Source organism: Glycine max, chromosome 15, assembly GCF_000004515.6.
Source record: "Glycine max cultivar Williams 82 chromosome 15, Glycine_max_v4.0, whole genome shotgun sequence".
NCBI classification, from domain to species: Eukaryota; Viridiplantae; Streptophyta; class Magnoliopsida; order Fabales; family Fabaceae; genus Glycine; species Glycine max.
The window spans coordinates 958,820-980,229 of record NC_038251.2 but is presented as its reverse complement, the minus strand read 5'-3'; the positions used below and the strand labels follow the sequence as shown (position 1 = coordinate 980,229).

The 21,410-nt window shown below is 30.5% G+C and overlaps 2 protein-coding genes and 1 long non-coding RNA gene across 3 annotated transcripts; 2 read left to right on the top strand and 1 right to left on the bottom strand.

Annotated features, from left to right (window-relative positions):
- Positions 1 to 185: 185 nt before the first annotated feature.
- LOC106796278 (uncharacterized) lies at positions 186 to 1,073 on the bottom strand. Its single transcript, XR_001385084.2, has 2 exons — positions 914 to 1,073; positions 186 to 507 (listed from the first exon to the last, which is right to left on the bottom strand). It is a non-coding gene; the product is annotated as an uncharacterized lncRNA (long non-coding RNA).
- Positions 505 to 3,918, top strand: LOC100801219 (katanin p60 ATPase-containing subunit A1). The gene is made up of 5 exons (XM_003546196.5): positions 505 to 1,555; positions 2,591 to 2,835; positions 2,958 to 3,116; positions 3,238 to 3,325; positions 3,439 to 3,918. The coding sequence occupies exons 1-5, from the start codon at positions 893 to 895 to the stop codon at positions 3,718 to 3,720; spliced, it is 1,437 nt and encodes a 478-aa protein (XP_003546244.1). The 5' UTR covers positions 505 to 892; the 3' UTR covers positions 3,721 to 3,918.
- Positions 3,919 to 13,732: 9,814 nt separating this feature from the next.
- GA3OX5 (gibberellin 3-beta-dioxygenase 5) lies at positions 13,733 to 15,633 on the top strand. The gene is made up of 2 exons (XM_003546191.5): positions 13,733 to 14,370; positions 14,836 to 15,633. Exons 1-2 carry the CDS (start codon positions 13,895 to 13,897, stop codon positions 15,419 to 15,421), a joined length of 1,062 nt encoding a protein of 353 aa, XP_003546239.1. The 5' UTR covers positions 13,733 to 13,894; the 3' UTR covers positions 15,422 to 15,633.
- The last annotated feature ends 5,777 nt before the right edge of the window (positions 15,634 to 21,410 follow it).

The following is a 21,410-nucleotide window of genomic DNA, read 5'->3' as shown; positions in this document are numbered from 1 at the left end:
TCATCCTTTGTTAACATGAGAGTTATTGCAGAGTGGTTGTTGTAGATTTATGGTTCAAACTGATTAAACAGTTAGCCGTCTCTATACGTGATTGTAATCTCGGTAATGGGTCAATCTAGATCTTTTATTTTCCGTTTTCTTTTGCTACTGTCATAGATACAAGATATTAGGTATGCACTGCTGAGTTTATGAACACATTGGTTTTCTTTCATTTAATATATGAAGCTATAGTCAATTAGATGTGACACATATAATGTAGATGCAATAGTAATTAAAATTTCTCCTTAAGAGACACTACCGTTCTCCTTTATCTCTCTTGTTTTATTATGATTAATTTCCTCTTTTACCTATGCCTCATTCGTTAACTTACTGCAAACAACAAACAATTTCCATCATTGATCATCGGTTGTTTTCGAGAAGCAAGTGCAAGTGCGTACTTTAAGCAACCTCATGATGTTGCGCATCAAGCATAACAATAGATAGTTTTTGGTTGTAGCCTCTTCATACCTACACAAATTACATTGGATACAAAATAAATATAGATTCAAATCATAACTCGTCGGATGTGAAAACTAGCCTTTCACCTGTCCTTGAGCTAACAATTTATCATATAGCAAGAGGTATTCTTCCTAGATCCCATCATAGTGATTGTTACAATGTATCATGCAACTTTGGGTGTTTTGACGCACAACAATAATGATAAAAATGACGAGGGTGAGGGTAACCGGTAACCAAAGTCAGCATCCCATGAAACAGGTAAGATTAAAAAAGGAGAGAAAGTATTAATATTGATTAAAAGTAAAGAAAATGAGTTGGTGGAAGGTGGCGTTGGAAATAGACAACTGAGATGAAAATACAAAGTTTGTTGAGGGGTGGTGTGGTGGGATGAAAAATGAGTGGGCTGAAAGAGCACCTTAAACTGGCAAGAGAATACGCGGTGGAAGGGCTCTACGACACCTCCGTGATCTTCTTCGACAACGCCGTTGCACAGATCAACAAGCACCTTAACAGCAACAGCGTGGAGGACCCTTTGGTGCGAGCCAAATGGATGAAGGTGAAGAAAGCGCTGTGCGAGGAAACGGAAGTGGTGAAGCAGCTAGATGCTGAGAGAAGGGCGTTTAAGGAAACAACACGATCGCCATCTCAATCCTCGTCCTTTGTTTTTCAACCCTTGGATAACTATCCCACTACCTCTCCTCCTCCTCCTCCTCCTCATGATCCCGACGTCTGGAGGCCGCCCAGTCCAGACGATGCCAGAAGGCCCACCAGGCCCACTGCTCGCAGCAAAGATGGGGCTTGGGCTGCCCGAGGTTCAGCCAGGCCCGCCCCTCGTGCCGCAAAGCCCAACAGCAGGGTCAGCACAGGAACAGGAAAGAAAGGAAAGGATAATAATAAGTATGAAGGCCCTGATGGTGAGTTGGCGGAAATGCTAGAAAGGGATGTGTTGGAAACGTCCCCTGCTGTCAGATGGGATGATGTTGCAGGCCTCACTCAAGCCAAAAGCCTTCTAGAAGAAGCCCTTGTACTTCCCTTATGGATGCCTGAATATTTCCAGGTTACCTTCCTTACGGTCCTCAAATATTATTATTACTACCACTAAAAGCTCTGCTTTTGATTATATGTTTGGTTTCGGAAGAATACCTTCATCCAAACACACATATAGTTAATGACTTTTAAATAATTAGTGTATAATTACAAGTTATTATAAAAGAAATTTATAAACTCATACCATATCTTATTTACTTATTATTATAAGCAAGACTTTTAGGTCATGTTTGGTTGATTTACATTTGGGTATATTTGAGATCAAAATTTCAAAAATAAGTATAAATTTCACATATTTACAGTTTGATTTAATTTGAATATTTAATCTTTTTTCATCTCAAATCACTTTTACACTTCTTTCATTCCTTTAAAACAAACTCACCTAAAATAATGAGTCATGTTTATTGAAATGGCCGGAAAGCTGAAACAAATTTGACCGGCCATGACTGTAATCACAGACAATTGACAAACCTTGACGTTGTGGTCAGCCACATACCGTTGTTTAAAACCTTGATTATAGGGATTATTATTTATTTCCCCCAACCAAAGTGTTGTCTGTGAAGGAGTATTATAGATATGAAAAATAATTATGGAAATAATTGGTTATTGGAAAATGCTTCACGGAACAAATTAGTATCTTACGAATTCTGTATGCAGAGTATCCACCAATCCACCAGTGAACTCCGTCCAATACTTTTTGTTTAAAAAAAATTGTCTATCCAATCATATTTTAATACTGTAATTTGGTTTTTGTATGATTTCGTGTAGCATTGCTTAGTATCCTGTAGCAATATTGTTAATTTGTTCTTGATTATTTATCATTCACCACCTGTTAATAACTACTGGTTTGCATTTATAATGTTTATGTTGTATTTGTTATCATCGCAAGTAATATGCTGAACTAATTAATCTTCCGTATAACCTCATTTTTTACCTTCTTCCAACTGCTTGTGAAATTGTTGTGACAACTGACAAGATGAAGTTCATGCACGTAAATACAATGAAGTTCATTGACAACAATGTAATTGTGTCTGTGTTGCTGCAGGGAATAAGGAGACCCTGGAAAGGTGTTCTCATGTTTGGACCTCCAGGAACTGGGAAGACGCTTCTTGCTAAAGCAGTTGCTACTGAATGTGGTACCACTTTCTTCAACGTTTCTTCTGCTACTTTGGCTTCTAAATGGCGTGGAGAGAGCGAGCGCATGGTCCGGTGCTTGTTTGATCTTGCAAGAGCATATGCCCCCAGTACAATTTTCATTGATGAAATTGATTCTCTATGCAATGCTAGGGGGTAAGTCAATCTTCTTCTTCATGGGGCATGTATGCTTCATCTTCTCACCAAGTAATATTAGGGATAATTTTTATCAACTGTCACGAAAGATTGAACCCTGATTGTTGAGTTTTTTTCAACAGGGCTTCTGGGGAGCATGAATCATCCAGAAGGGTGAAGTCTGAACTTCTAGTTCAGCTTGATGGTGTAAATAATAGTTCCACAAATGAAGATGGTACCCGCAAAATAGTAATGGTTTTGGCAGCCACTAACTTTCCATGGGACATAGATGAGGCACTGAGGTCTATCTTCTTTTTTGCATCCTTATCTTACTTTTGTGAATGTTGAGTTATATTTTTGTCTGAAATCTTTTACTGAGCTAGTCACCACCAGTAGATTCAATTTGATGTTAATGCAAAGCAGGAGAAGATTGGAAAAGCGTATATACATTCCTCTTCCAAATTTTGAGAGTCGAAAAGAGCTGATCCGTATCAATTTGAGGACTGTAGAGGCAAGTTATTAGGATGTTATATTACTTGGATATTCTTTAATTGATTTTTAGTATTAATAATAAAAATTGAGCGTTTAAGAAGACAATAAGTAGTGTTGTGTTGCACCATGCAGGTGTCCCCTGATGTGAACATAGATGAAGTGGCTCGAAGGACAGAGGGGTATAGTGGAGATGACTTGACAAATGTATGTCGTGATGCTTCTCTGAATGGTATGAGGCGTAAGATAGCCGGAAAAACGCGTGATGAGATCAAGAACATGTCCAAGGATGAGATTTCTAAGGACCCAGTTGCAATGTGTGATTTTGAAGCAGCTTTGAAGAAAGTCCAACCAAGTGTTTCTCAGGCTGACATTGAACGCCATGAGAAGTGGTATGCCGAATTTGGATCAGCATAAAATGGAATTTGTTTTCCCCCACTTATATGTAGTTTGTTAACTGATGCTTGTTGAGGATTACATTTTTCTTCTAGGAAAAAAATGACGGATGCTTATTGTAATCTTCAGGTTTTGGAGGGGTATTCAATTGTTTGTTTTGTATATCATTTATGAATTATGAAACATAATGTTATCTGATATGTTATAAATCATTAAGAAGTTCTCTTGCTGCTAGTAAGTTTAGGAAACAAGTATAAGAAAATGGGTCGATTCAATCACAAATTATTATTTGTATAATTTTACACTTACAATTTTTTTCTCTTACTTATGATAACAAAAAAACTAATGAGTTGTGAGCGAAATCCAATCTCTTATCAGTGTTTGATTGAACTTTTCATCAAAGTACAATGAGAACCATCACAATTTGTCAAGGGTCTTCAATCAAATATAGATGTATTATGTATAGTTGCGCTATGACACATACTATCATGGTTTATAGAGGAAAAAACATACGCAAGAATAGAGAGGGCGAACCATGAAGTCAGTGGGGGACCATTAGAATTGTCATGGGTTTTCTTCTGTTAGTGTTTTTTTTTTGTCATTAGTTGTCATGGGTCTTCGATAGATCAGTTATTCACTTCAAATGCGATGACATATCACGATACAGTGGTATAGATAAGTAGAAGCCTAACTTATAAGGCCCAAATTCATGTTTTTTAACCCTTTTCAAACAAGAGGATGACCTAATTAACCTGTACTGGTTTGTAACTGACTACTCAACCCACGTTTGGAAACAAGAAGACAAAAATTAGGCATGCAAATAGTTAGTTTTTTTTTTTTACAGCAACATGGAAATAGTTAGTTAAGTTTAGCAAGATATTTAAGTTAATTTTTAATTTTTTTTATTAATTGAAAAACTTATTTGACTATTGGATAAATAAACTTTTTTAGTAATTTTTTAATAATTACTAATATTTTTTCAAACTCTATTTTAGTTATGTCTGACAAAATTAGCTTAAAGTTAAAGAATTGACCAAAAAAACAAAATTAGGATTTTATTTAAAAAGTGTAACTCTGAAATTGAATAAATATACTAAGGATAAAAATATAAGAAAATATAAAAGTTAGAATTTAGCATTTTAAAAAATGCTACTTCAAGTAACATTCAAAAAACATTAGAAGCTACTAAAAAAAAGTTTATTTATCGAACTCGATAAACAAGCTTTCAGCTAGTAAAACAAACTAGAAACTAGTTGTGTGACAACCCTCTACCCCATACATATATGTATTAATAATAAAACCGAAAGAAATTATAATTAATTAAAAGTTCTTAAAACACATTTAAATAAAATTCTTTTAAAAAGGTAAAAGACTCACATTCATTTTTTTCACATCATAATAAAATTTGTCCAAATAAATAATAAAATCATCCCGACTCAAACAAGGTCGTCAAAGACTTCATCCAATTAATATAGAAACATATATCTCAATGTCACATCCTATCAGAGCATTATATTCTCACATCCTTTATCATGAGATTCTCCATAGTCATTCACGTAACCATATGCTCGCACGAATACAACGTTCGAGATCATCACAGAATCCAAACACAAATAACATATGGGGAGTGAGTTATCACATTCCTAATCAATAAAGAGAAACGAGACAACTAGATATACATATCATGTAAATAAGATACAACTTACTTAAATATAGCTCACGTAATTCCACCACTTTGTTGCGTAACATCACAACACAACACATCTCATTCATTTTCACATCATTCACGTACTCAAAGATCAAAACACAATATCACTACATCAATCAATATCAATAAATACACAAATGTATAATTTTTTAGTTACATGTATATATTTTTTTTAGCTAAATTTATGTTCACGGGAAGGTTTAGAGGAATGTTACAATTCCAAAAGTGTGATTGAATGAATATCAAACTAAACACTTACCGTGTTCTCATGTCATGGATGCTTGTAAATCTATCAATGTTGATCCCATGAATTCACTTTACAACACATTTTATACGTCTACATAACTCCTTTACTTTACTGTCACACAAATTAATGTGACAAGAATATGAAGGAGATCAATGGGTCTTGATCCAAGGAGAAAAAAGACCGCAAATGGTCGTTCGATTTCAACTTTCATTCCTATTGAGATGGACGAAGACGAAAATGAACGGAAAAGTAAAAAATGTGAAATTTACCAGCAACATGACCATAACAGAAACAATTGTTCTAACATGTCTTCATCTTAAGTTTTTTCCTCCTGACCAAATGTAATTGTTTAAGTACTTTATTTATAAATTTAGTATAATGTTCTTCTATGAATAATTTGTTAAACAAAAAGTATTATTATTTTTTAAAAAATTTAATGATATAAACAAACAAATTATATTTAGTAACATAATAATATTAAAAGTTTTAATTTTTTTACTAAAGCAAATATATTATTAGATAGAATTGATATTTAAAAAAAATATTCACCTACATAATGTCTTATATAAATTAAATAATACAAAATAAATATTTATATTTAATAATATTATTTTCTTATTTAAAAAATTATTTTAATAAAAATTATTTTTAAAATCAATTAAAAATATATTTATATAATATAATATTTTGTATTATTTTAATAATTTAAAATAAAATAAAAATTTAAACATATAAATTAATTTTAAAAAAAAGAGACCCGCACGGAAGTCAGGGTAATGAACATAAAAATACGGTATAAATTAGAATTTTTTTTAATAAACTTACGTAATTTACTTCCAATACATTTGATGAGACAGAGTCTAAAACTTGAAATTATGATTCTTCAGCTAGCACAATGCCAAACATTATGATGAATGAAAAAAAATGCTTTATCCAATTTAGACTTAAGTTGAAAGCCACGTGGATCCAAATATACTCAAAATTATTCCATGGCGATCACATTATTGTTAGCATGATAGGGTAGGCATATAAATCCCAAGCATATATTTTATAGATAGCTGCATAGGCTTACGAATGAATATGAGGAAGATGCCACCCAATTATGTTGAAACATGAAGAATCTTGCTTTTATTTTTCTACTTTCTTAATCAAAGTCATTTGCTGAAAGTAGAGATCTAAACAAAGTGGTATATCTCCAAACTTAGACACTCTATAACTCAAGAGTATTCATCGTTCTTGTCATCATATTATATTAAATCGTAATATCCGACTCCCCTTGCGAGACAATTTTGGTCTTTCTTTCACGATGAATATATATATATATATATATATATATATATATATATATATATATATATATATATTAAATTGAACCAGAAAATTTAACAATTTAAACTAAATTAATTATATCTGTTTAGGTTTATTTAATTTTTTTTACTTTACACTTAAACTAAATCAATTCCAATCGGTTTGGTTTTGAATTTATTTATTTTCAACATGAATTAACTCCATGACTCGATCAATAATTTTTTAACTTTAAATTAATATTTTAGATTTTGGTAGTTAAATTTGCCTCTATTTTTATCCTTTTTCTTCTCCATTTCTTTTTTATTTTCTTATGATCTCGTGTAGTGTATCAAGTGTCATAACCGAGTCAAATATTTATCATGTAGCTTTTCTTTTATCATATTTTGAGTTAAGAAATTAATGCGATAACTATATAGAAAAGGTTAAATGTTAAATAAAATAAATATTTAGTCATTAAAAACAAAAATTATTTTTAGCTTAAATTAATATAATATTATAAATTCATATAAAATATAATAAAGTATATAATCTTTGGAGATAAAACTTAAAAGATATAATTTTTTATGACAACTACTCGCATTTTTTAATTATAATTTTTGGTATTCAACATCTAGTTTTTTGTTTTTTTTACATAACATCTAGTAATTACTAATTAGTGGCTTCTTTGTACAATTAGAGATTGCTGTTGAGCATCGGGCTTGATTTCCTTTTTTACGGTGTCCTATTTCTTCCTAGATTCTAAGGGATTCCCTAGTTATTATTTTCTTGGGAAAAAGATAAGTGAAGGAAAGAAAAGAAAAGAAAAAACTTTCATATAAGAAGTAGAAAAGAACTAACCATTCTGAACCAAACTCTACTTCGATTGGTTATTCCCAGAAATTTAGGCAAGAATGTGATGTAATTGACTCGTCCTACTTATCATATATTTTAATTGATTAATTAATTATTAGTTATATTAAAATATAAAGACAGGTACAGTGTTTGAAAGGCATGCGAATTAAAAAAATTTCAAACGTACGTCATAATCTATAAAACATGATAAGGCAAGATATTTCTTATGATTAAATAGTTTTTCCAAATCTCTTAGAAGTCATTACATATCTGAACGTGTTGTGCCTAACAATATGTTAATGTTTGAGATGAATTTAGAGCCTTCAATTAGAATTGTAATAGGCACCATAAGAAACTTTGTTTTGACATATTGGGAAGACATTAAACCGCATGCACGATGTTATCTTGTAGGGCAAAAGCCACCCTTTTCTTTTATCGAGAGGACCGATTACAAAAAGAATCCCTAAGAAAAAGTCAATACGAGATCTTAGAGAAACTTAAAAAAAGAAAGAAAAAGAAGTGAAGTATATTGCGTGATTTAAACTCGTTCATTCTGTTATGCACTTATGCATCTTAAAATTCCATCAAAGGAGGAGCGATTTCATGAATCCATCAACGAAGCTTTTCATCTTCTTTAAAATAAGAAAAATGCTATTTCATACGAATCTTGTTAGTTAAATGTGCACGCGTCGCGAAGTGTGATTTTTGTCAAAAGTTGTTTTATTATTTTTATTTTTAATTAATATTTGTTTTACAGAATGGTATTAACTATTAAGTCCTGTGAGTGCGTTTATGATTTTCGTACTGAATAATAACATAATTAAAACTTTCTCTTAATTTATCTATAACTATTATTTTACTTATTTGAGAAACATAAAATAAATAAGACACCCCCCCCCCCCCCCCCCCTTTTCCTATATTTTGCCGTCCATGTAGAAGGTATTTTTTTGTGCACATTTTGCTCTGCAGTATGCCGGCCGTTTTATTTATACATTTTAAAAAACTGAATTAAAGATCACGCACGCATTAACACTTAATTAATCTCTCTCTCTCTATATATATATTATTAGTGGTACTTTATTAATACTTTTACACTTTCTAATTTTTAAATTTTCCAATAAATGTATTTTTTGGAAACTAAGACAATTTTATAAATTTAAAATTATTAATTGATTTTAACATTTTTTAACATGTGTAAATTAATTAAGAGTGACATACACACAATCTCTCTATATATAGAGAAAAAATTATATATTATAAAATTTTTTTATAGTCATTTAATCATAATTTATTATGTATAATAAATTTATTAATTTTCAAAATAATTTAAATGATAATTTATGATTGAATAATAATATAAAATATTTTTACATTATTACTTTCGGCACATTAACATCCACTTTTTAGTATGAGTATTTTAACAAATTACACTATTAATATATTTTAAGATAATCTTTAATTATAACTCATCAGTTTAAATGTGTGTATTAACAAATTATTATTGATATATTTTAATTGACTACCACTTTCATACTAAAAAAAATACCATTATGTAAGTTAGCAAATATTTTATATATATAATAATTAAAAAAAAAAGGTGTGGGTTCAGTTACTTGAGTAGCGATCCAAACGGTCCCGACCTCAGCATGTTTGAGCCACGTGAAGTGCATGTGCACGTAGAGAGAGTATTATATGTGTGATGTTGTGAACACACACGAGCCCATGTCCCGTGAATGCATGTCATGTCATGAGCAATTACAGGAAGAGGGCCATAACTGTTATTAATCAATCAATGACGTCATATATCGTTTCATTTAGGTGCCAATGCACGGTCATGGTAAATAAGTATACTGTGAACCACATAAAAAGCATAAACCAGAGACTTATTATTAGGAGTATGCTCGATTTATATTATTTTTTTTTAACAATTATAAAAATATTGCCTTATTTATATTTTATTTCTTTCAATATTAACAACTCAAGTTTAATTTTTCAAATCAAACAGAAAGGAGGAATAGATCATAGTTGTCAAATTCTAGAGTCAACTTGTAGACTCTTACGAGTTTAAGAGTTTACTTCATTCCCACGAGTTGACTCGGAAGCAAACTTGTTTTTGAGCAAACTCGGAGCGGACTGTGTAAACTCGTAAGAGTCTATGAGTTTACTCTAGAGTTTGACAACCATGCATAAGTGTTCAAAATTAAAGCATTTAAATAATTATAAAAAAACACAAATGTCTTCAAAGAAGCATGTCCAATCCTCTAATAGGATCATCTCCATGAATATCATCACTTTCATCATCATCTCCATCTCCATCATCATCATCAAAGTCTTCCTCAGATTGTGCATCATCATTAGGTTCCACAAAAATTAAATTATCTAGATCAAAAGCTTAAAATAGATATCAAATATGCTATATTAGAAATAGTTAAAACTCAAAATAATACACAAACAAATTTTAAATATGAGAAAGTTAAAAAATTATACATTTTCTTGGTGTTATTAAAGTTTCATTTTATCTTCTCTTTTGCGTTTTCCATCTCCTCAGATATGAAAAGTATAATTCTATTGAATTTCAATAACAAGATTGATCCAACTTCAACATTGTAGGGTCACTTGTTGTGTTTTGTAATAGACTAATATGAAGTATGAACTATGAACTTATTGTCATCTGTTTGCAAATTGATGCATTTTGAATATATTTACTTATTATTCATATTTTTTTTTTTACGAAGTAGACTCTTACGGGTCTACGAGTCGACTCTACAAGTTGACTTGTAGAAGCTTTCACAAATCTGCGTAGACTCTCGATATTGCTTTCACAAATCTGCGTAGACTCTCGATATTGATTAGCTTGGTGATGATATTATGGGAACAATCCACAAAATTGTTGTAGTTTTGTCAAGCGAATGATGTTGCTGAATATCAGTAAGGCCACTGGAAGCACTGTGGGGACAGGTAAAACCACACCAATCTAACTGCAAAATACCAAAATACTTTACTGGTTTTTCGTTAAAATAATCATTTACGCAAGTGAAGGGCATAGGGAAGAAAAAACTCCCATCCACTCATTTATACTTTTGTGCATTTATTACTATTATTTTTCGTGTTTTGTTTCTCTAAATAACTGTTGAGGACTAATTTCCACTGAGTATTTTTATTTTAGGAAATTACAAGTATTTTTATTAGAAACAATCTTATTTTCTTCAAATAAGAATATTATGGATGATAAAATTATTTTTTTGAGTATTTAAATTCAAAACTAAAAAAAGATATATCTAATTGTGTCTCTTAAACATATTGAGAGAAGTTTAGTTCTTTAATCGTATGTATAATTTTTTTTTGAGAGATAAAATTCACTTTAAAATTATTTACACTTTGATATTATTCTTATGATTTTCTAACTACAAAAATATTTTGTTTGGAAAAAAAAAAGAAAACTACTAATTAAATAAAAATAACTCCTTATTAATTGATATGATGTTTCCACTTTGCTATGTTGCTCAATTATGTGCTATTATTGTCTTCTTCCCTTCAAAGTTTTTAGATATGTTTGTGAGTTGTCATCCGTCAGTCAATTCGTTCTAGTTCAGTTTTCTGATTGGTTGAATCGATAAATTTAGGTTCATATATTTTTACAAATTAAAAATGAGTTGAGTCATTGACCATGTAGATATTAAAGCTGATTTCAGCTTACCTTGAGTTAGGTTGGCTTAATTATATAGGTTATTTGTGGTAAAATTAGTTGAAAAATTAATTGGAAGATAAAAAATTATCTTATTAAATTATAATTATTTACTAAAATTAATTGTTTGAAATAATTGAAAAATATAAAATGATAGAAAAATAATAAAATAATTATTTATTTTAAAAAATAACTACAAAATTGAAGATAAAAATAAAGAAAATATAAAAAACTATAAATTAGAAGTTAACATTTTAAAAAAATTACTTCAAATAATATTTTTAAAAAACATTATAAATTACTAAAAAAATTTAATTACCGAACATTCAAACAAGCTTTACCACTAATAAAAAAAATTAAAACTAATAATTAAAATTAAAACCATTTTTAAAAAAGTGACGTTATTAATGTTGAAGTTGTTAAGTGATTTATAAAATTTAATTTTTAACAAATTATTTTATTATTTTTAGGGTAAATTATAATTTTGTTTTCTTAATTTTCTAAATTCACAAGTTTTGCCCCCAAATTTTTAATTATAACATTTGATTTTTTTAATTTTACAAATTAACAAATTTGATTCCTCTATTAGATATTAACTAATAATTATAATTAATAGATTCATTATCTAATAAATTATTTACTTCATCTTTTGAAGTGATCGAGTTTCTCACTTCCCATTTCCCAAGCAAAGGATTGTGTTGAGCAATGTAATATTTCTAATCCAAATCGTAGAAATTTTTCTAAAATATCAATTGGTTTTGTTTTGATGTATAATATATTTTTAAAATGTAAATAATGCTTTAATTGAAAGAATTCATATATTTATTTGAAATATATAATTATTAAAATGTTTTAACAATTAAATTTGTTAAAATTTGGGATCACATGCACACACCTTAATTGTATAAAATTTGATCATTTTCTTTTAAAATAATAATAATAATAATATATGCATTATTGATAATATATTTTTTTAACACGCGAAGATATATTAACTTACACACACACACCGATATATTAATTTACACTGTTATAAGTTATATCATTTTTACTCTATTTAATAATTTATTATTGAATTTGAATTTTTCATCATATAAATCATTTCTACAGATATTAAATTAATTAATTTAAAATAATTTAGTACTTCATAAAATATACATTAAAATTAACAGTATATATATGTATGTTTGAATATATAAAAATAAAAACCATTTATATATTTATAGTCGTTCAAATTTAATAAAATTTTTAAAAATATATAATTGTAACTTAATAATTAATTCAATAAAAAGTATATCTATATAAGATTATCAAAATATTTAAGGCAGTATCTCCTCTCTCCCTCTCTCTGTATAAACACTTTTTTTTTTTCTTTTTTCTTTCTCGAGATGGGCAATTTGGTCACAATGGCAACCAACCCAAATTAAGGGTATTGTGGTTATTGTCGTATAGCGAATGTGATATATCGGAACCAAGTTGGAAGATTTTGATTTAAATGTTTTTCTACTTGAGGACAAGACAAGGGCACATGTTGAGGTAGGGGCCCTTCTTCTTTCGTGGAACCCTTAAAGTTGTGAATTGAGAGGTTGAGGTGCCTCTCCCATCCTCATTCTTAGTTATATTTTTCTGTGTAGAGGAAAAGATGGTCCTTTCCTATTTGTTTTTTTTTTCCCCTTTGTCTAATTACAATACACCCGTTTTTGTTTTTTAAATTATAATTTTAGTATTTTTACATTTTTTGTCACCTGTTTTTTACACCTTAATTATTTGTACATGTATTTTACATTATATTTCTTTCATTTTTTAACCTTTTTCATCAGATTTATTATATTTTCTTTCCTTTCTTCTAGAGTATATTTCTTCTCACTTAAATTACATACACCTCATATTAATTAAATTATTTATATATCTACATTTCTCTCTATCTTTTTCTAAGTGTTTAGTAAGATAATATAAATGTCCATGGATTATATATATATATATATATATATATATATATATATATATATTATCTTTTTCATATACACATTTTAAAAATGCATCTAAAATTAAATAGCTAGCCTTTTATTATCTCAATTTTTGTTAAAATTAAAATATTTTTGGAAAACTTATGCTCCAACAGAAATCAACACCTGAAAGGGAGAAACAATAAAAACAAGGCATTTTCTCTCTTTATCTTTAGGCTTAGGGCACGGACAACATTTTGTCCCCATCTACCCCATCATCTCTATATATACTCACTACGCACAATCATGTTTCTCACCTCATCATCTCTATCTTTCCATGCGGTACCGTGTTTTCTTTGCATCAACGGCTACTATTTTTGAACTTGTCATAATTAGTCTCTATTTCTAATTAGTATCGAATACACACACACACCTTAAACGTAAGTGGTCACTATTTGTTCCACACTATTATGCCTTCACTCTCAGAAGCCTACCGATCCCACCCCGTGCACGTTCAACACAAGCACCCTGACTTAAACTCCCTACAAGAACTCCCCGAGTCTTACACTTGGACACACCATGGCCATGATGATCACACTAATTCCCCTGCTTCCAACGAGAGTGTCCCCGTTATTGATCTCAATGACCCAAATGCTTCAAAGTTGATACACCATGCATGCACAACTTGGGGAGCGTACCAAGTGCTGAACCATGGCATACCCATGAGCCTCCTCCAAGACATTCAATGGGTTGGGGAGACCCTATTCTCTCTCCCTTCTCACCAAAAACACAAAGCAGCTCGTTCCCCTGACGGTGTTGATGGCTATGGCCTCGCTCGCATCTCTTCCTTCTTCCCCAAACTCATGTGGTCTGAAGGCTTCACAATTGTTGGATCCCCTCTTGAGCATTTTCGCCAACTCTGGCCCCAAGATTACGACAAATACTGGTTGGTCTACAAACTCTCTCTCTCTCTCTGACACACACACACACACACATTAATATATCCTCATGCACGTGTTCTCAATATGCTACCTAGTAGCTAACTACTACTATCCCATCTCTCTTCCTCCTTAATGTACTCTTTCTTCTTTGTTTTTCTTTACTAATCTTTATTCTGTTTTAAAAAGACATCTTTGGAAGTTTTTGTTGTGACAATACATGTGGCTTAATTACAAGCACCCAATTTCTTATCCTAATGCAATTAATTAGCAAAAGATCATAATGAGGGGTGTGGACCCACCTTGAAGATTAATTATATTACTAGAGTGATCATGAAAATCTAATGCACCAACACCGAATTGAATGATCAATTTACATATATTTGCTAACATGTTGGAAATCTCTTGGCTAATATGGTCAAACCATGGTGTGATTTTTCCTAACGTTTTTTTTTGTTGTCCTTTTTCTTCAGTGATTTCGTCATGCAATATGACGAAGCCATGAAAAAGCTAGTGGGAAAGCTGATGTTGCTCATGTTGGATTCTCTGGGTATTACAAAGGAAGACCTTAAATGGGCTGGCTCAAAAGGCCAATTCGAAAAGACTTGTGCTGCCTTGCAATTGAATTCATACCCGACTTGTCCGGATCCGGATCGGGCCATGGGTCTAGCCGCCCACACCGACTCCACCCTTCTCACAATCCTTTACCAAAACAACATAAGCGGGTTGCAGGTTCACCGAAAAGGCGTCGGGTGGGTGACGGTGCCACCACTCTCCGGCGGACTTGTGATCAATGTAGGCGACCTCCTCCACATATTGTCGAACGGGTTGTACCCGAGTGTGCTCCACCGGGTCTTAGTGAACCGGATCCAGCGAAGGCTTTCAGTTGCGTATTTATGTGGGCCCCCTCCAAATGTGGAGATATGTCCACATGCGAAGTTAGTGGGCCCAAATAAGCCTCCCCTTTATAAGGCAGTGACTTGGAATGAGTACCTTGGGACCAAAGCAAAGCATTTTAACAAGGCACTCTCAACTGTTCGGCTTTGTGCACCTAGCTAGATGTAAAACAGCCTCACACCAATAGTGAGCAGCAAGTGGGCTATAGATTGCTTTGAACCTTTTGCATGCTCTATTTTGTACCAAACATGAATGAAATACCTTCTTCTTCTTTTTTGCTTAACTGGAAACTTGGTGGTTAATCAATTAGATGTGGTGGGGGTCGATGCCAACAATAAATAAGTTGAAGAGATATATATTTGTTTGGCTCTAAACGGGAGAGAGAGAATACAGGGGATAAGATAGTCTCATACTCTCATCGATGTTTCAATATTTGTCTTTGTATCGAAAGGGACATCGCTATATTGTCCAATATGATTATTCAATTCGACTACAGAACTCGCCAAAAAAACATTTTCTTTCCCGCTTGGTATATATATTTATTTATCTTCATATTATTTTTAGGGTGTTAAGCATTTATGATATATATACTTTTGACTTGTACCTTTATGATGAGAAGGAGTTTGGTCCAAGAACAGATCGCTTAATTATAAAGATCTTAAAATATGCAAGAATCGTTACCCAATTTTCGATGTCTCAGATTTGGAGGAAAACATTTTTAAAGACATAGCCGCCCAATTTTATTTTATTTTTTATACTGCCCAAACCTATGTTTTTAAGTCTCTTATTACTATTGCTTTTATTATTCCTCTGAAAAAATGGATCTAGTTGAAGCCGTATATGTACAAACTACAAAGTGAGGGACATGCATTTATGAGAATCTTACAAAATCACTAGAGAATGGATTCATTCCAGCCAAGTTGTGTTTGCCCACAGAACGATGCATGACTGACATGGTTGCAGTTATAATGAGAGCGACGGAAGTGTTTTAGAATTTAGACGGTAAAATGCATAGGTTTAACATAGATTGGTTTCAATTATAAAATTATTTTTAGGAACTACTTATTACTTAATATGCAATTTTAATTAATGATTAGACATGGATAATTCAGCAACGAAGTTAATTTGTTGTTTCACATAGAGGACCAGGTAAAAGGGAGTTTCAAATTATAATTTTTATGATATATTATACTACAACTATGGAGTGGAGAAAAAAACCAAAAATTTAGATGGAAAAAACGTCATCAATTATACTAGTATATGAAAAGAAAATACTCTTAAGAAAATCAAGGTATTAACTTGGCAAAGTGAAACTCTCGGGAATGAAAATAGAGCTAATAAACTTTTTTGTCTTTACTCCTGCATTCGATCAAAGTAGTCTAGTATTTTTCTTCTCGGGCAAGATAATGGCAGAGGGAAAATGGATGAACGACAAATGGGGAGACAGCAAAAATTAGGTTTTGAGATGATGATGGGCATTATTGTATTTTTATGCTCTAAAAAAAATTCCTGCTTCGCGAAAATCGTGATTCCCGCTGACCCACCTTATCCTTAAGAAAATGTTTAGTTAGGAAATATAACTAAAAAACATTTTTAAAATGTTATAATTTTTTTAAATATCAAATATGGAAATATGAAATTTCTAAATTAATATTTCCAATAAACTTAAAAAATAGTTTAAATGATTATGCACTAATTATTTTTCCGATAAAAAATCATCATTTCAATGATTTTTAAGATAATTATTATAACAGTCAATAAATTTATCATATATAATAATTTATAATTAAATGATAATATAAAATATTTTTTTAATATCATTTTTATAAAAAGTTAAATAAGGGAGCTATTTTAGTCCATATATAGTTGTTTCATTGGAGGTAAGGACAACAATAGAGCCACGATAGCATGAGAACCCTCCATGAAGAGAGTACCTACAAAGATATATACTTTAATACTGAAGTAAATATTATCTAACGTGTGAGTTAAATATGGTTGGAATGTATCTAAAGGCATGAGATTTCTTATATATATAGCATTAAAATGACAAGAGAAACAATTAATTAAGTGGTTATCATGAGTTATAGAATAGGTGTATTAATTCATTTAAATTTATATACATAAAATTTAATTCATTTTATCCTTTTAATTTATTTTATTTTCTTCTTGTATGATTTTTTTTTTCTAGATATATGGAAGTATTTTTCATAGGACTCTTTTTTCCATACATACTCAAACTTGAGATGTTATTTAAGGAAAATCAAAGATGAAAAATCATTTGTTAATTATTTTTTATGTGCTTATTGTATTTTTTTTTTCAAATTAACTCATAATTAATAAATATTGAAAAAAAATAAATAGCTTTGAATTATTTATTTATAAATCACCAGCATATGAATATAGATGTTGAGTATATTTAAAATATAAGGTATATAATCATAATATTTGTCATAATAATTTAAACAATTAATTTAGCTTAAGCTAACTTTGCATATATTTGAATTAGGCTAATAGTTGTCCTTTTCCAATTCCAATAATTGATCAGTACGTTGTTATCACTTATTAATTAATTTTTAGAATAGAATAAAATGAAATAATACTAGAATTCATTATTTAAATAATTCAAAATAAGATTTAGAGTAGGATATAAATGATGGGCGCATTTAATATCATTTAACACCCCCATTCCATTAAAAAAGAAGTCAATTTCTATAAAAAAAGATTCTATTCCATTCATTTTAATCTTTATTAAATAATATCATCCAAACATATATATCCTGCAGACAACGCCCTTTCTATAATACAGCTTCTCACACTTTAAGCGACAAAATAACAATTCGTAGATAATTGATGGGCGTGGTAGATAAAGAAACAAATAAGTTACCAGCTTCATGTATTATTATTATCTTTTACTCCAAAATAATGAGAAACAAACTCGCGGGAATAATTCTCAATCATTTGGGTTATGAAATCATTGTCTAAACATAAAGTTGTTACTGTCTCTCTGCAACCACGTGTTGGTGGCTAGCTAGCAAGTTAAAGCTTATCATGGGGAATTGAAGTGCCTATTTTTACCACTCTTCACACACACACATATATCTTCTTCATATCGTTGTTCAATTTGCATATGCATCTTGTCCCTACGTCTGTGTTGTTGGGGTCTTCACCATGTTAATTTATTCAACCTGCATTGCATGCCCGTCCTAAAGTTTCTTTCTTTCTAATCATTTTCTTTATTGAATATATAAAATGAAGCATTTATCCTCTATCTTAAAATAAAACCACAGAGAGAAATGTATTTATATGTTCAGTGGTGTGAACCTTCGAGGATTGAGGACACGTACCGATGAAGGATCAGAGGCAACGGATATCGACGTTGTGGTGGGCAGGGGGAGGGGGATCAAAGACAATTCATGACCATGGAAGCGAATAATATCCTAGTTTTACGTGGACCCTTTTCTTTCTTCTTTTTATTATTCTATGAACCTTCACGTAAACCTTCATTCAAAGGGAAATTTTGTTAAACAGACAGGATTCCAAGGGACTGATGACACCTATTGGTAAAAAACCAATTAACACAATCAAAATTGAAAAACTATGAAAACTCATATTTAACTTGATATTGACACCTTTTTATTTATGCTAGAGAAAACTTCAATAAATATTCATTATCACACCGAAGGATGTAATTTTAGTAGTCAAACTTTTTTTTTTCCTTGTATCACTATACAATTCATCCATGGAATTATAAAATTAATTTGATGATAAAAGAAGAAAAGAAAATCATAAATTTAAATCTTTCCATAAAAGAATTAATAATTAATTACTAACATCATTTGTCGATAATAATAAAAATGTATACAAACTTAAAAGCGTGGAAGATTTGTGTGATCCAAAAATTTCATTTCCACTTTGTTTGTACCAAAAAGAGTAAAATTCATACATTTTTTCCTTTCCTTCATTTTAAAGAAGTCAAATTTAAATAAAATAAATAATTTTTCTGTGAAGAAAAACATATTTAAGTTCATTGCTATATTTAACTGTGCTAGTTAAGTATTGCACTTAGGGACAATAATTAAGAAATTAAAAGTGATTTTTTAATTAAAATTCATAGCATTTAATGCTATAATACAATATATCCAACCATATAATTTTGATTAATAAACTTTTCTATTTATTAATTTCTTCTTCATCATCATTATATATATATATATATATATATATATATATATATATATATATATATATATATATATATATATATATATATATATATATATAATACTCTTAGTTAACCATTAAAACCAGTTATTATATATCTTCCTCCTTTTATTCTAGAGCAAAGAAAACGTAGAAAAGTAACCGATAAGGAAATCTTGTGAAGTTACTTGCATGCGTCATAATTGAAGGAAAAGTGATCTATTTCCAGATATTTGTACGTATTTTGTTATGAATGGAGTGTAGGATCAGGTGCTGTAAAACTATATCAACTTCTGAACTTGTCAACAATCTTTTCACGGGTTAATTATCTTTGTTATCGATTGTAATTAATTGTTCTCATTAATTCCGCGCGGATCATGAATTAATGTTGATTACACATTAATTAGTAGAGTGATGTGAACTATTCCATCAAATGATTAATGAATACTAGCTTCCAACTCATAATGACCGAATGCAGCTAACCAATTTTATGATTCTTAATTAATTAATATGAGTTATATATTATATTAAATATTTATATTAGTTATTTATATTTAGATGAGTTTAATATAAAACGTTCTAATTCAATGAACCCATTAGATTGTGAACATAAAATTGATATGGGTTTGATGAGCAGAAACTGATTTGACTCATTAGGGGATAATAAGAATCCTATATGTTAAAACCTAAGGCATGTTTATGGTCTCCAAGATACCAAATCAAGAAACAGTTTCTCCTCTCTCATCTGGAGAGAAAATGAAGGTCCCATAAGGAAGAAGGTGATTTAGTTGAGAAAGGTTATTAAACCAATTGTTCGTGACCGCTGTAAGATTTCGCTGCGTGTTGATCAAGCTCTATAGATCCAGGTATTCCTTAAAACCTCTTGATAATCTGACGTAATGTATTTTGATGCTCATTTGGTATTTTATAAGGTTTATTAAAATTTCTCAACAAGTGGTATCAAAGCCACCATTACTGTTAGATTATTGAGATTTAAAGTTGTTTGATATATATTATATCTAGATCGTTTTAGTTGTATGAACCCTAATTTTATTTTGGGGAGAAACTATTTCGATCAATAAAATTGTAAAATTCGTAAATTTCTGTGTTATGGTCGTAAAGTTTTTCTTTTTTTTTTTCAAATAAATAAAAGGCCTTTGCATTTGATTTACGGGTTTATGCACAGTTTTTTGTTTATGTCGCGTGTGCTTGCATATTATTCTATTTGGGATAAAGGTTCTACGTATTCGGCGTTGGTTTTCTTGAACAATATATATTTCGTGAGCAAGAAAGTTTTTTTTTTTGTTTTATACATATAAAGTTTACGAAAACTCTTTACGTCGAATACAAAGCCACAGGGACTTATATTTTTATATAAGGTTGTTGAGTCTTTGGTAAGTGTACCAAATCGCTCTAAGTAATATTTCTCGGAAGTCCGAGTATCGTTTCCACAGGGATTTTGTTGCACTTTTATGGAATACTTTTCAATTTGTGAGCAAGAAATAGTAAAGACAGAAATAAGCGCAAGAGTAAATTGCTACTACTAGATCAAATAATTTAGAAAGATAATTAATGAAGATACCGAGACCGGACAAACCTAATTGGCCTACGATGCATGAAATTATGATTGTTCATTACCAATGTCGTTGAATAAGTTCTATCCACATCTGTTAATTTTACTTACCCCTAATGCCTCACGATGACAAGCCTATTTTAACTACCTATCTCTCAAATGCCTTTGTGAAGATTCAATAGTTAAAATGCATTAAGGTTGAATTCTAGATGTTGCTAAATGTATGGGCATTGGGCCATCATTCTATGCCTAGCAATGGTAGCCCGACAATTCTTTTCTTTATTTGTTCTATTAGGTGTTACCCTTTCCCAAGCGTATAACCCTTAAAACTGATGCATGCATTGCCTTTTAAACCCTTCTTAGGAAATACCCTCTCCC

Bases quoted from the DNA above. Each gene is read 5' to 3' on its own strand.
- LOC100801219 (XM_003546196.5), top strand. From the start codon at position 893: ATGAGTGGGCTGAAAGAGCACCTTAAACTGGCAAGAGAATACGCGGTG. The intron at 3,117-3,237 runs GTCTATCTTCTT...AATGCAAAGCAG, and splicing joins GACATAGATGAGGCACTGAG to GAGAAGATTGGAAAAGCGTA. The intron at 3,326-3,438 runs GCAAGTTATTAG...TGCACCATGCAG, and splicing joins TCAATTTGAGGACTGTAGAG to GTGTCCCCTGATGTGAACAT.
- GA3OX5 (XM_003546191.5), top strand. From the start codon at position 13,895: ATGCCTTCACTCTCAGAAGCCTACCGATCCCACCCCGTGCACGTTCAA. The intron at 14,371-14,835 runs GTTGGTCTACAA...CTTTTTCTTCAG, and splicing joins CAAGATTACGACAAATACTG to TGATTTCGTCATGCAATATG.